Source organism: Bos javanicus, chromosome 7, assembly GCF_032452875.1.
Source record: "Bos javanicus breed banteng chromosome 7, ARS-OSU_banteng_1.0, whole genome shotgun sequence".
Taxonomy (NCBI): domain Eukaryota; kingdom Metazoa; phylum Chordata; class Mammalia; order Artiodactyla; family Bovidae; genus Bos; species Bos javanicus.
The window spans coordinates 51,843,649-51,860,204 of NC_083874.1; the positions used below are offsets into that span (position 1 = coordinate 51,843,649).

General features: G+C 39.9%; 1 protein-coding gene across 1 annotated transcript; it reads left to right on the forward strand.

Annotated features, from left to right (window-relative positions):
* Nucleotides 1–4,972: 4,972 nt before the first annotated feature.
* Nucleotides 4,973–10,392, forward strand: LOC133251377 (protocadherin beta-12-like). The gene has a single exon (XM_061423728.1). The coding sequence runs from the start codon at nucleotides 7,738–7,740 to the stop codon at nucleotides 10,390–10,392; it is 2,655 nt and encodes an 884-aa protein (XP_061279712.1). The 5' UTR covers nucleotides 4,973–7,737.
* The last annotated feature ends 6,164 nt before the right edge of the window (nucleotides 10,393–16,556 follow it).

Consider the following 16,556-nt stretch of genomic DNA (forward strand, 5'->3'; position numbering starts at 1 on the left):
TGTGTTCACATTAGAAGATTTAGCTTAGGGACCAGGGGACTCCCTGGTGGCTCAGACGGTAAAGAGTCTGCCTACAATGCAGGAGCCTCGGTCGGGAAGATCTCCTGGAGAAGAAAATGGCAACCCACTCCAGTATTCTTGCCTGGAAAATCCCATGGACGAAGGAGCCTAGTAGGCTACGTGGGGTCGCAAAGAGCAACTTCACTCACTCACTGTGTTCATATAATTTCATTTTCTTTAAATATGCTACTCTTTGTTAATATTTTCTAATGTTCATTTTTGCTGATATAGAAACCAGACTATGTCTTATAATTCAAAATATAACCTGCATGAAAATGAATATAAATAAAAACATTTTGAGGGTCTGTATAAAGCTATTAGTGGACTGTTGCAAAGCTTTTCACTTTTCATTTTATTTTGTAAATATATTTTAATTATCTATAATTTTTAAATAAAGATGAACTAAAAATCATAAGGAATGACAACAAATTCATCTCTAGCTCTCTTCTCTGTTTTCTGTAGATTTATCTACATTTTCTGTTATGTGTTTATACTGCTTTGACATTCAATTTTATACTTTAATAACTTCTTCCTGTAATAAAGCACTTAACCTTCTTACCTTTTTATTTCTTAATTGCTTGGCCTCCTTTCTTTCTTTTCTTATTGAAATATAATAACAATATTATGTTAGTTTCAGGTGTACCACGTAGTGATTTGACATTTGCATACATTGCAAAATGATTACCACAAGTCTAGTAACCAACTGTACCCATACAAGTTATTATAATATATTCCTTATGCTGTATATTACATTTTCATGTTTTTTGAAATTTTATAATTGTTTAAGTCTGTGCCTTTTAATCCCCATCACCTATTTCGTGCCCTCCTTGCCTTCCAATTAACAAACACACAAACATTACACATTCCCTTTCTTCTATTCTCCCTGTCTTAGGTTTTCTTCTTCTCCTGCTTCTGCTTCCTCTCCCCCTCTCCTCCTCCTTTTGGTTAAACTAATAGTTTTGGTTTATTTGCTAAGATTACTTCAAAGTACACATTCAGTTCAGTTCAGTTCAGTCCGACTCTTTGCAACCCCATGAATAGCAGCACACCAGGCCTCCCTGTCCATCACCAACTCCCAGAGTTCACTCAGACTCACGTCCATTGAGTCAGTGATGCCATCCAGCCATTTCATCCTCTGTCGTCCCCTTCTCCTCTTGCCCCTAATCCCTCCCAGCATCAGAGTCTTTTCCAATGAGTCAACTCTTCGAATGAGGTAGCCAAAGTACTGGAGTTTCACCATAGTATGATTACATTCCCTTTCTTGAAAATATCTTTCCTAGAGTTGATAATTATTTTTATTGGCACAACTTTCTATTTAATTCTATTGATTTTTCACATTATTTCTCCCTGAATATCATTATTTTCCCTTAAATTTAAAAAAAAATCTCAGAAGCCTATCAGTTATACTTATTTTCTGGAGATCTTTCACACAAATTCCCTCCTATCTCTCTCCTTCATTTATACTATTTGCTCTATAGTTAGGACTTTAACATTTTCCTATGTTGGTCCCCTTTGATAAGAAACAGTATATAGTGGATCCTTGAGCAACAGGGTTTTGAACTTTGTGTCCACATATATGAGGATTTTTCTAATACATATAGTGTATGCACTGACTGCACATCTGATGAGTCAACGCACTGCAGAATGCAAACTTAATACACCATCTTAGCTTGGCTGAATCCTCGGATGTGCAACCCTTGGATGCGGAGGGCCAACTATGGGATTTGGGCATCTGGGGAATTTGATATCTGTGGGTCTTAGAACCAACCCTTCACAAATTCTAAGAGGCCACTTATTTAGCTGACACAGATCTCTCAATATCTTCATAAAAATAGATGCAGAGGACATAAAATTTTTGAGAACTTGCCTTGTGAAGGTATCTTGCTTTCATTTGATTGATAGTTTGGATATAAAATTCTAGGCTGAAAATAATTTTCCCTCATATCTTAAAAACAGTATTCCTTTTAGTGATTGCATATAGAGTTGCTATTCAGAAGACTTTGCATTCTAATTCCTATCTCTTTTAACGTCACATTTTTGCATGGTGGAAACATTGGAAACTGTTTCTCCTATTCTGAAGATACATCAGTGTCAGCTATTTATCTAGTCACATGGGTGTACTCTGTTAACATTTAAACTCTCACTTTTAGCTCTAAGAAATTTCCTTGTTCTATTTTCATCATAATTTCTCCTTTGAATTTTGTATCTTCTCACCATAATTTCATTAGTTAAATACTGGATATCCTGAATTGATAGATTGTCTCCCTCTAATTTTTTTCCACTTCTTATTTTCTTTTTGCCTCTTGTTCTACTTTTTGGACAAAATATTTTATCATCCAAGCTTTGTACTTTTAATTTTTGACTGACAAATATTTATTTTTTAAAAGCTCTTTTTAATTCTCTTGAATGTTTTTCATAGCATCTGTTTTAGATTTATAAATGTAGGATCTTTTGTCATTTAGATGACCAGTAGGCACATGAAAAGACGCTCAACATCACTAATTATTAGAGAACTGCAAATCAAAACTGAGGCACCACCTAACACTGGTCAAAATGGCCATCATTAAAAAGTCTACAAAAAACAAGTGCTGGAGAAGGTATGGAGAAAAGGGAACTCTCCTACACTGTTGGTAGGAAGGTAAGTGGGTACAAACAGTATGGAAGTTCCTCAGAAAACCAGAAATAGAATTACCACTTGATCCAGCAATCCCACTCCTGGGAATATACCCAGACAAAACTAAAATTCAGAAAGATACATGCACCCCCATGTACACAGCAGCACTATTCACAATAGCCAAAACATGGAAGCAACCTAAATGTCCATCAACATATGAATGAATAAATAGGAACTTAGTACATATATACAATGGAGTACCACTCTGCCATAAAAATGAACAAAATAATGCCATTTGCAGCAACATGGATGGAACTAGAGAGTATCATACTAAGTGAAGTAAGTCAGAAAGTACAAATATCATATGAAATCACTTATATGTGGAATCTAAAATATGGCACAAATGAACCTACCAACAAAACAAACAGACTCATAAGACATAGAGAACAGACTTCTGGTTGCCAACAGGGAGAAGGGGAGAGGGAGAGGGATGGACTGGGAATTTGGGGTTGGTAGATGCAAAGTATTACTTTTAGAACAAATAAACAACAAGCTCCTAATGTATAGCAGAGGGAACTACATTCAATATCCTGTGATAGACCATAATGGAAAAGAACATTTTAAAAGTGTGTGTGTATATATATGTGTGTGTGTGTGTTTGTATAACTGAATTACTTTGCTGTACACCAGAGACTGGCACAACATTGTAAATCAACTATAATAAAAAAAATTATTCTGTCATCTACAATTCTTTTAAATTATTAAATTCATTGTAAAAAGTATTATAACTACTTTTAAAATGAGAGTGAGTCATAGAGAAATTAAGAACTTGCCCAAGATTATGTATCTAGGAAGTAGCACTAAGCCCTAATCCATTCTTTATCTTACAAAAGAATACATACTTCATATGATTACTATTGCAATTAAATATGTAAACACATATGTGGCACTAGAATAATAGGCAGCACAGAATAAATACTCAATAAATATTAGCTCTTACTAGATTTTACTACTCTGAGGATATTAATCAGATTTTTTACATTGAAATATAGTTGATTTACATTGCTCTGTTAATTTCTGCTATCCAGCAAGTTAATCAAACATTTTAAAACACTTTCTTCTGTTTTCTCTATTTCTGTATCTGTTTCCTCCTGCGACCCTCTTTTTTGGTGGTGGTGGTGGTTTTGGCATTAATACTTCCTCATGTCTTGTGGTCCATGGCTATCTTCTCATATTTAAGAATGATGAGAGATCAAGGCACTGACAGCTCTTTGTGTATGTGATAATGAGGTTATTGATGGCAGGACCTCACTCTAATGTAATCATTGTAAGATAAGAGTTATTAGCTTAGGAGATCCTCAAATACCAGTATGTTTAAGTTTCTGTTTGAGCCTTTCATATGCTCCAGGTTAGGATTCTGCAATATTGTTAGAGATGCCCACCCTGCGTACTTCAACTGGAGACAACTGCGTGAAAAGGGACTAGAAATCTCACCACTCAGGATGCAAAGTTTTGTTTGATTTCCCTATTTTTGGCTTCACCCCTCACACTTGCACTTAGCTCTTCCCAGGGTCTCCAAAGTTAAAGATGTTGTTTGGTAGCTAAGTTGTGTCCGACTCCTTTCCAACCCCAAGGAGGTTGGACTGTAGCCCAGCAGGATCCTCTGTCCATGGGACTTCCCAGGCAAGAATACTGGAGTGGGTTGCCATTTCCTTTTTGGCCCTCAATGAACTTCAGTCTTTTTTCTTTTGGACTTCAGTCTTATACACTTCGTTCCTCTAAATCCTGTATCCAAATGGGATTATGTTGGACAAACAGGAACTTTTCTTTAGACATTTCTTGGAACTGATAACTGCTCTTTGATCTGATTTCTGTCATCAAAATTATGTATATACATTCTTCGTCTCTGTAAGTTCATATAATTTTTATTAACTATCATTTATTGGGCATTTTAAAAGGAGTGAGCTGTGCAAAATCAAAGAATTACATGAAAGTACTGGATCACAATAAACTGTGAAAACCCTGTATACGAGACAGCAAAAGAGACACTGATGTATAGAACAGTCTTTTGGACTCTGGGAGAGGGAGAGGGTGGGATGATTTGGGAGAATGGCATTGAAATACATATAATATCATATATGGAACGAGTCGCCAGTCCAGGTTCGATGCAACAATACTGGATGCTTGGGGCTGGTGAACTGGGACGACCCAGAGGGACGGTATGGGGAGGGAGGAGGGTTCAGGATGGGGAACACATGTATACCTGTGGCGGAGTCATTTCAATATTTGGCAAAACCAATACAATATTGTGAAGTTTAAAAATAAAATAAAAAAAAAAGAAATTGTTATCCTTAAAAAAAAAAAAAGAAATTTTTATCCTTAAAAAAAAAAGAGATGGGAATACCAGACCACCTGACCTCTCTTGAGAAACCTGTATGCAGGTCAGGAAGCAACAGTTAGAACTGGACATGGAACAACAGACTGGTTCCAAATAGGAAAAGGAGTACGTCAAGGCTGTACATTGTCACCCTGCTTATTTAACTTATATGCAGAGTACATCATGAGAAATGCTGGGCTGGAAGAAGCACAAGCTGGAATCAAGATTGCCAGGAGAAATATCAATAACCTCAGATATGCAGATGACACCACCCTTATGGCAGAAAGTGAAGAGGAACGAAAAAGCCTCTTAATGAAAGTGAAGGAGGAGAATGAAAAAGTTGGCTTAAAGCTCAGCATTCAGAAAACTAAGATCATGGCATCTGGTCCCATCACTTTATGGGAAATAGATGGGGAAACAGTGGAAACAGTGTCAGACTTTATTTTGGGGGGCTCCAAAATCACTGCAGATGGTGATTGAAGCCATGAAATTAAAAGATGCTTTCCTTGGAAGGAAAGTTATGACCAACCTAGATAGCATATTTAAAAGCAGAGACATTACTTTGCCAACAGAAGTCTGTCTAGTCAAGGCTATGGTTTTTCCAGTAGTCATGTATGGATGTGAGAGTTGGACTATAAAGAAAGCTGAGTGCCGAAGAATTGATGCTTTTGAACAGTGGTGTTGGAGAAGACTCAAGGGAGTCCCTTGGACTGCAAGGAGATCCAACCAGTCCATCCTAAAGGAGATCAGTCCTGGGTGTTCATTGGAAGGACTGATGCTGAAGCTGAAGCTCCAATACTTTGGCCACCTCATGTGAAGAGTTGACTCACTGGAAAAAGACCCTGATGCTGGGAGGGATTGGGGGCAGGAGGAGAAGGGGACGACAGAGGATGAGATGGCTGGATGGCATCACTGACTCGATGCACATTAAGTTTGGGTGAACTCTGGGAGTTGGTGATGGACAGGGAGGCCTGGCGAGCTGCGATTCACGGGGTCGCAAAGAGTTGGACATGACTGAGCGACTGAACTGACTGTAATATTGCTCTTCGAAATTTGGAAGGAATCAAACATGAGGGTATTCTGTCTTCTCTGAACATAATAAATGTCACTCTAAATTCAAAAATAAAAGGAGTGAGGATAACTGTGTGTAGTAAATCCATCTACTTTTCAATTTCTGCCCTTTTGTAGTGATTTATTTTTCAACCATGTGTCTAGCTTACATTTTTAAGAATATAATTGAACTTAACATTTTAAAAATGAAAACTTCTTAGATCCCTCCTCCATCAATTTTTGAGGACACTCTTGAGACCTTCTATACTGGACATCACAGGTGAATTCTGTTCCAAACAATCTCGCTCACCATGTAGCAACCATGTACTCTGGCTAAAACTGAAACCATCAAAAGCTTAAGAGGTGACCCCAGAGAGGATTAAAGCAAAACAGAGGACAAAGATGAGTTCAGATTCTGAAACTAAAATCTCCACCTACAGTTCTATTGTGGGCTTCCCTGGTGGATCAGCTGGTAAGAATTCTGCCTGCAATGCGGGAGACCTGGGTTAGATCCCTGGGTTGGGAAGATCCCCTGGAGAAGGGAACGGCTAGCCACTTCAATTCTATTCTGGCCTGTATAGAATTTCATGATAGTCCATGGGGTGGCAGAGAGTTGGACATAACTGAGTGACTCACTTTCACTTTCTTAATTCTATACCCCTGAAACAATGATCGCCTCAGCAGCAGGTACATGATCTTGGTTAGTCTGATCAGAGTAAAACTAAGTTTTTGTCCTACAACTGGGAAAGAGAATCTCTTTCACTCTCTCTTCCTGTGCTGAAAAAGACAGCAGATGACCATAACTGTAGCTGGAATAAATCTTGGGAAACTGAGGGAAGCCAGTTTTAGGAGTAAGCCTGTGTTAAATGAAACTAACATGTTTGTGTATTTGTTCTTTTTTTTTTTTTTTTTTGGTAAATTATGAGAAACTAGAATGGCAACCCACTCCAGTGTTCTTGCCTGGAGAATCCCAGGGACAGGGGAGCCTGGTGGGCTGCTGTCTATGGGGTCGCACAGAGTCGGACACGACTGAAGCGACTTAGCAGCAGCAGCAGCAGCAGAACTAAATTACGGATTTCCACAATATGTTCCACCCCAGTATCTTACTTCATTTTTCTCTTAGTTCACAGTTCACTGCTATCAAGGAAATCTACAGACGGCCTTCTAGTGCTATAAGAACTATCTATATATAGTTCTCTTTGTTCTACCTCATGGTTAATTCAGTTTCATATTCTTTGAGAGGACTTCTGAAATGACTTGTGTACACTTTCCCTTTCCCTTACCACTTAAGGAAGGCCAAATAGTGCTGGAATTTTGTTCAGTGAAACAGTCACTTATACTTTCCTTGTTTCTGGTGCTCAGTTTTCTCAGAAAGATTACAAGCTCCTGGGGGCCAGGAATCACATATTTCTGTATTCACCACAATTGTGTGGAGAGTGGAGAAGGATGCTTAAATGCTTTTTAAAATACTAATAACATAAAAAACTATAAACAGTATAGAATACCTCTTATGGATGATAGACGATATCTGTAATCACTTGAACACAATATATAAAAGAATATTTGCTTCTGGAGGATATTTATGTGAATGGAATTTAGGTAGCTTTCATCAAACTCTGAAAATCTGTGGAAACGCATGGTGGCGCTGCAGGATAACATCGCTGGGGGAGAAAAAAACATTCTATGCTGGATGATGTTCTGGACATTGTTACCCAGTGCAAAAAGAGCACTAGGAAGACAAAAAGAACAAGGCTTCAAGTGGCAAACTAGAAGTTATTCAACAAGGTTAAAATCCTTAAGCCTCGGAAGATTCGGTGGACATATCAGAGGCACCTTACCCAGAAGTGGGAAGGGTGAAGCGATTCTGCAGGAAGACTTTGGGAAAGGAGCTATGGAGATTGGAGGGGCAGGCGTTCTGCAGATAAGGCAAGTCCTGCTTTTCTTTGTTTTGCTGGGGATGTCTCAAGCGGGCTCTGACTCTGGGCGCTTCTCAGTGGCAGAGGAAATGCAGAGTGGGAGCATTGTAGGCAATCTGGCAAAAGACCTGGGGCTGGAAGTGGGTGAGCTATCCTTCAGAGGGGCTCGTGTGGTCTCTAATGATAACAAACAGCGATTGCAGCTGGACATAAATACAGGGGATTTGCTCTTAAGTGAAGCACTAGACCGGGAGGAGCTCTGTGGCTTCACCGAGCCTTGTGTGCTGCATTTCCAGATATTAATGAAAAGCCCCTTGCAGTTTTTAAGGATTGAGCTCCAGGTCAAGGATATAAATGATAACTCTCCTGCCTTCTTAGAAAAAGAAATGCTCTTAGAAATCCCAGAGAACAGTCCTGTCGGTGCTGTGTTCTTACTAGAAAGTGCAAAGGATTTGGATGTAGGAATCAACGCTCTAAAAAACTACACAATAAGCCCCAACTCGCATTTCCATATTAAAATGAGAGTCAATCCGGATAATAGGAAATACCCAGAGTTAGTTCTAGATAAGGCGCTGGATTATGAAGATCAGTCTGAACTCAGTTTCATCCTCACCGCTCTGGATGGCGGGTCTCCGCCTAAGTCCGGGAGTGCCTTGGTCCGGGTGCTGGTCGTGGACATTAATGACAACTCCCCTGAGTTTGAGCAGCCATTTTATGAGGTGAAGATTTCAGAAGATAGCACACTAGGCTCACCAGTTGTCACCGTCTCAGCTTGGGATTTAGATTCCGGGAAAAACGGGGAAATATCATATATGTTTTCCCATGCCTCAGAAGATATTCGCAAGACATTTGAAATTAACCAAAAGTCTGGAGAAGTGAGTTTAACTTCACCCCTGGATTTTGAAACAACTGAATCATATTCCATAATCATTCAAGCCACAGATGGGGGAGGCCTTTTTGGAAAATCAACACTCAGAATTGAGGTGATGGATGTGAATGACAATGCTCCTGAAGTGACTGTGTCATCAATTACCAGCCCAATCCCAGAAAATTCTCCGGAGACTGTGGTTATGGTTTTTAGTATCCGAGATAGAGACTCTGGGGAGAATGGGAGGATGATTTGTTCTGTTTCAGAAAACCTCCCGTTCGTGCTAAAATCTTCAGTTGAGAATTACTACACGTTGCAAACGGAAAGAATGCTGGACAGAGAAAGCCAAGCTGAGTACAACATCACCATCACGGTCACTGACATGGGAACCCCAAGACTGAAAACCGAGCACAACATAACCGTGCTGGTGTCCGACGTCAACGACAACGCCCCCACCTTCACCCAGACCTCCTACACCCTGTGGGTCCGCGAGAACAACAGCCCCGCCCTGCACATCGGCAGCGTCAGCGCCACAGACACAGACGCGGGCGCCAACGCCCAGGTCACCTACTCGCTGCTGCCGCCCCCCGACCCGCTCGTGCCCCTCGCCTCCCTCGTGTCCATCAACCCCGACAACGGCCACCTCTTCGCCCTCACGTCCCTGGACTACGAGGCCCTAAGAGCCTTCGAGTTCCGCGTGGGCGCCACCGACCGCGGCTCGCCCGCGCTCAGCAGCCAGGCGCTGGTGCGCGTGCTCGTGGCGGACGCCAACGACAACGCGCCCTTCGTGCTCTACCCGCTGCAGAACGCCTCGGCGCCCTGCACCGAGCTGGTGCCCAGGGCGGCCGAGCCGGGCTACCTGGTGACCAAGGTGGTGGCGGTGGACGGCGACGCGGGCCAGAACGCCTGGCTGTCGTACCAGCTGCTCAAGGCCACGGAGCCCGGGCTGTTCGGCGTGTGGGCGCACAACGGCGAGGTGCGCACGGCGCGGCTGCTGAGCGAGCGCGACGCGCCCAAGCAGCGGCTGGTGGTGCTGGTCAAGGACAACGGCGAGCCGCCGCTGTCGGCCAGCGTCACGCTGCACGTGCTGCTGGTGGACGGCTTCTCGCAGCCCTACCTGCCGGCCCCGGAAGCGGAAGCGGCGGCCGCGGCGCCGGCCGACCCGCTCACCGTCTACCTGGTGGTGGCCTTGGCGTCGGTGTCGTCGCTCTTCCTCTTCTCGGTGCTGGTGTTCGTGGCGGTGCGGCTGTGCAGGAGGGGCGGGGCGGCCTCGGCGGGTCGCTGCCCGGTGGCCGAGGGCCACTTCCCGGGCCACCTGGTGGACGTCAGCGGCACGGGGACCCTGTCCCAGAGCTACCAGTATGAGGTGTGTCTGATGGGAGGTACTGGGACGAATGAGTTCAAATTCTTGAAGCCGATTCTCCCCAATCTCCCGACCCAACGCACCGGGAAAGAAATAGAGGAAAATCATACTTCCTACAATAGCCTTGGGTTCAATATTCAGTGACCATAATTAAGTTTTATATCTAATATACATGTTGTTTTGTGCTGCTTCCACACCATCGTTGTGTTTGAAATTGCACTGTTACTTTTGAAATATATGTTTGAAATTGCACTGTTACTTTATATCTTTGCATGTTGTACCCATCTTCTTTTAAGTCAATGCTTATTTTTTGTGGTTGTAATTATTACAAATAGTAACTTATTCTCTAACCAAGGAGGTCTTAATTCATAATTAATTAACTTGCCTTACACCAAGTAATTTTCACATGGCTCCTTCTTCAGTTGAACTTTCACTCACAATTATGCTTTTGATAAAATAAAGCAGACCACTTTCAAAGTATTTCAAGTGTTCAAGCATGTCTTCATTTTTTGCAGTTTTTCTTGTGGTTTAATATTGGTTGCTATTCAGAAATGTCATTTTTCTTTCTTTAAATTCACCACTCTTTAATTAACTTTTTAAAACGTTTAATTACTGCTGAAAATATACCTGAAAATAATGTCCTTTGATAAACATAATCACCTTGTTAGAAAGGGCTAGAAGGCAATTTTCCTAGTGTCTCTTCCTTACTGATCCTGGAGGGTTATTGTGAAGACATATTAATATTGTGACCACCCACATAATCTTGGAATTTAAAGTTTTTATTTTCCAGATATCTGACTAATGTTACAAAGGTATAATGCAATCTAGTAGAATGCAGGCTCCTGAACCATAATTTGTTTATTGTAGAGTGGACTTATGTGCTAAAGTGTATAATCTTTTGCCTCCTGTGCTCTCCCAGAATATATATACACTGGGCACTAATTTTCAAATTTTGAAATAGCCAATAGAAAAATTATATAACATATAAACATAATAGAAATGTTTTGTAAACTACTTAGCTTTTTTGTGATGCAATTTGAAATTGCCTATGTTATTCCATTCAATTTAATTTTCAATTTAATTTTCAAATGTCATGATCCACTAAATTGATTTCATGACTTACTAATGGGTAGCAATCCAAAGTTTCAAAACCACGTTTCTCAGATATTTGTAGAGTACTGAAAAGTAGGAAAAGATAGTCCTTTAACATTCTAATTTTAAAACTTTTTTCAAGCCATTGTAGGAGGAAGTTTTGTTTCATGCTGTACAAGCTCTAACCAACCACTTTTGCTTTGAATGACCTGACTATATCATAGAAGAGAAAGCCTTCATTGTTGGGGGAGGATATTTCCAAGAATTTCATCAAAAAGTCTTAAAGTCTATATGTCGTGGAAGGAAAGTATAGATGAGCAAAATGAGTAGGGGTATACAGGGAAAGGAAATATGTTCACAAGAGAGAGAGTAGGTATGAGAAAGAGGACATGCATGATGGTAAAATGATTGTTTTTATTCCTGAGGTGGGGCCACAGACTAGAGTCAATGCCAGGAACTGCCTCTTGAAGATATTCTAATCTTAACATTGTAGAGAGGCTGGGTATTAGTTAATAATGCCTGTAAGTACAATCTCTTGCTCTAGCATATCCAAAATAACCTAATGTTTACACTTCTTGAATGCTAAAATTTCACTGCCAGTTCTTTTGAACTGTATGAACTGATTGATTACTCTTTGAATTTAAGAAAAATGGAGGGAACAAAAGTTTCTCCATGCAGGCTAACTAAATTCTAATTTTCTGTTTTCAGAAGTGGAACTAGAAATAAATGAAAGCTTAAAATAAATGTAAGCTTCTTTACATAGAGAACAAAAACTCATATTAATAAATCAAAGTATTAAGGTTACCTCCTATCTTTACCGTACTTAGTGGGGAAAAGATGGATGACCACTAGCATAAAGAGATATATGATGGGATAGCTGTCAAAAATGAAGGTGGGAGTGTTCTAGTAGCTTGTTTCCCCAGTAAGCTTGGCCTCTCACATTTATAATAGGGGAAGGGGAAAGAGCAGTTTAAACAACTCAGGCAGAAAATTTAACAGGTGCAACAGCAGAGAAAAGCCTGTTGCTTCAGGTTTTTCCACCTATCTGAACAGGAAGACTTGTCTATTTATGGAAAGAACTGTTTCCTGACTCTAATGGAGAATGGTGAGGCCTTTGGAGCTCAGATACAAGTAAACCAACCAGTTCTCTTCAAATGTATTGTTAAAAACAAATTTTGCTCTTATGCATCAAATAATTTACAGTTAAATTTCAACCAGTGCATAGGAATTCAACTGTATCAGCCAATTTTATATTAAAGGACTATAGGTTGTCAATGGGAAGAGGTCACTTACAAAACGGAGATGTAAGAAACTGTTCAGCTTCCCAGAGTTGATTTTCTTGAAAACCCTTGCTAATAAGAACAAAACAACAGTTTAGGTTGGAATTTGCCAAGAGTATGGGAAAAAAAGGGGCTTCCCAGGTGGCTCAGTGGTGAAGAATCCACCTGCCAATGCAGGAGCTGCAGGAGCCCCAAGAGACGTGGGTTCCATCCCTGGGTCAGGAATATCCCCTGGAGAAGGTAATGGCAACCCACTCCATATTCTTGCTGGAATAATCCCATGGACAGAGAAGCCTGGTGGGCTACAGTCCATGAAGTTGAAGAGTTGGACGTGACTGAGCACGCATCCACTGGTTAATCTAGCATGGCCTCTCAGTACCTTGGCCGCATGCTGTACTTTCTCACTACCCAGAATTATTCTATGAAATATGATTTCAGATCTCTCCCTCTAAGAATACCTTCTATGAGAACCTTCTGTGCCTTTAGCCCTCTGATTCTATCACATCTTGTCTTTGACCTTGTCAAGACCTCCATCCCATGATGCTGCTATTACCTATCAACCCCCTCCTGTTTTAATTTCCTTCCCATCAGCTGACTCCGATTTTACCATTTCCAACCATGTTCATGCTCATATTCTCAATTCTCTGTTTCAATTTTCCTTCACTCTAGGATTTCCTTTACCTCCTGATGAAACACATTAGATAAATATTTTTATCTAGTTAAATTATTCGATAAAAATTATCTTTTCTCTTACACCTAGGATGCCACACTTTATAAAACAAAGCTTAGCAAATAATCAGTACTATCACCACTAAGGTTATCACATTCAAAATTAATTGGGCTTTCAAGATCAAGAAATCTTTTTATATTTTCCTAAGTAGCATTCTCTTTTACTCTTCAATAACAACTTCATACCTACTTATCTTAAACTTCTTACCCTACTACTTACATACCGCTTTTTGGCAGATGAACTTACTTAATATCTTAAAGAGAAAACAAAATCCATCAGATGGGAATTATCTTAATTTCCTATCCCCAAATTTATACTCTTGATAGCATATGTACTTGTAATTTCCTCTGCTGAGTTCCCTTCCACTTAAGTCCAACTCATTCATATTTGCTGAATCCTGTCTTTGACAACCTTCTAGGGGCTTAACACTGATAATATCCTTTCTTGTATATTTTAATTTTCTCCTTCTTTACTCAGTACTGCAAATCAGCATTTTAAAAACATTTCTCTAGGCTTAAAAAACCCTCTTGAGTCTAAATTCCTCTCCAGATACAAATCTACTTTTTTCTTTTGCAGCTAAATTTCTCAAAAGGATTTCCATTTTTACTTCCTTATCCCTCTTGCTTTTCAACCCAGTGCAGTCCATATTGAAAACTGCTATTGTAAAGCTGATCAAAGATTTCTGTGTAAGTTTTTAAGATTACACTGCTGAAATAGAGTAGTACAATCATGCAATGGCTTGTAAAATATGTCTCTTTCCTCTAACAGCCACAATGGGTAAATGATTGCATAGACAGGGCAGCTTTGCTCTTCATGGTGCTTCTGGAACCAAAATTTGTTCCAAGTAATTCCTCTTGCATCCCCTATTGCAATGTCATAATCTACATGACTGTAGCTGGGTCACTGCTACATCTGGGTTCTAGTTGACTAGGAGGGAAAAGAGAATCCAGATGTGACAGACCCAGGAGTGGCAAATGAAAGTTCTATTCACAATGTGTGAGAACTTAGCCACACCTAACTACAGGCAAGATGGAGACACTATGTGCTTGGATACAGTTCTATCTCTATAAAGAAAAAGGGAACAGATTTTGGCAGACATCTAACAGAATCCTCCACAATGACCATCTCCTTAAATCCAATGGACCATTTTAATATTTATTTTTCTTGAGTTTTCTGAAGCATTTGCTACTGTCAATCTTCCTCATAGTTTTGAAATGCTATATGCTTTTGGTTTCATAATTCTGAACTCTGGGCCTTCCTCATCTTTTTAAAAAAATACTTCCTTACCTCATCTCTAAATGAAGATATTTCTCAGAATTCTATGCTAAACCTCTTCTATTCTCGTTTGACACATTTTTGCTTGGTTTACATGGAGATCTCATGGTTTCAAACACAGGCGTACCTCATTTTATTGCACTTTGCAGAGATTGTGTATTTTTACAAATATAAAGTTTGTGGCAACCCTGCAACAAGCATACCTATCGACACCATTTTTCCAACAGCATTTGCTCACTTTATATCTCTGTGTAACATTTTGGTAATTCACTATTTCAAACTTTTCATTTTAACTATATTTGTTATAATAAAACAAAATATAATGGTGATCTGTGATCAGTGATCTTTTTTTTTTTTTTTTTTGATCAGTGACCTTTGATGTTACTGTTGTAATCATTTGGGGGAGCACCATGAACTGTACCCATATAAGACAGTGAACTCAACAGATAAGTGTTCTGACTGCTCTACCAACTGGCTGTTCCCCATCTTTCTCCCTCTCCTTGGACCTCCCTATTCCCTGAGACACAACAATATTGAAAATAGGCCAATTAATAATCCTACAATTTGCCTTAAGTGTTCAAATGAAAGCAAGAGTCACATATGTCATTTTAAATCAAAAGTTAGAAATTATTAAACTTGGTGAAGAAGGCATGCTGAAAGACAAGAAAGGCTAAAAGGCCTCTTGCACCAAAGACCCAGGTGTGAATGCAAAGGCCAAGTTCTCTCTACTTATTTCTCTTTTTAAAAATTAACTTATTTGGCTGCTCCAGGTCTTAGTTGCAGCATGAGGGATCTTCCATCTTTGTTGCAGCAAGTGAATTCAGTTGTGGCATGTGGGATCTAGCTCCCTGACCAAGGATCAAACCCATGCCCCCTGCATTGCGAGTACAGAGTCTTAGCCACTGTACCACCAGGGAAATCCTCCAGGGATAAGTTCTTAAAGGAAATTAAAAGTGCTAATCCAGAGAATACACAAATAATAAGAAAGTGATAGTCTCATTGCTGATGTGGAGAAAGTTTTAGTGACCTGCACAGAAGATCAAACCAGATATGTAACATTGCTTTAAGCCAAAGTTTAATACAGAATAAGGCTTCAACTCTTCAATTCTATAAAAGCTGAGAGAAATGAGTAAGTAACAGAAGAAAAATTTGAAGCTAGCAGAGGTTGGCTTGTGAGATTTAAGGAAAGAAGCTGTCTCTAGGACATGAAAGTGCAAGGTGAAGCAGAAAGTTCTGATGCAGAAGTTGCAGCAAGTTATCCAAAAGATCTAGCTAAGATAATTCATGAAGCTGACTACACCATCACAGCTTTTCAGTGTCAATGACATAGTCTTACATTGGAAGGAGAAGTCATATAGGATTTTCATAGCTAGAGAGAAGTAATGCCTCACTTCAAAGTTTTAAAGGACAGGCTGATTCTTTTGTAATGGTCTAACACAGCTGGTAACTTTTAAGTTGAAACCAATGTTTATTTACCATTCCCAACACCCTAGGACTCTTAAGAATTATGCAAAACCTATTCTGCCTGTGCTCTTTAAATGGAACAACAAAGCCTGGATAACAGCACACCTGTTTACAGCATGTTTTACTGAGTATTTTAAATCCACTGGTGAGACCTAGTGCTGGAGATGTACAACCAGAATAGTGTTGTTTTTATGCCTGCACACAACATCTGTTCTGCACCCCATGAATCAAGGAGTCATTTTGACTTTCAAGTCTTAACTATTTAAGAAATACATTTCATAAATCTTTGGCTGCCACAGATGGTGATTTCTCTAATGGATCTGGGCAAAGGAAATTGAAAACCTTTTGAAAAAGATTCACCATTCTGGATGCCATCAGAAATACATTGATTCATGGGGAGCAATCAAAATATTAATATTAACAGGAGTTTGGAAGAAGTTTATTTCAACCCTTGTGACTCAGGGGTT

Coding starts and splice junctions, on each gene's coding strand:
- LOC133251377 (XM_061423728.1), top strand. CDS start 7,738: ATGGTGGCGCTGCAGGATAACATCGCTGGGGGAGAAAAAAACATTCTA.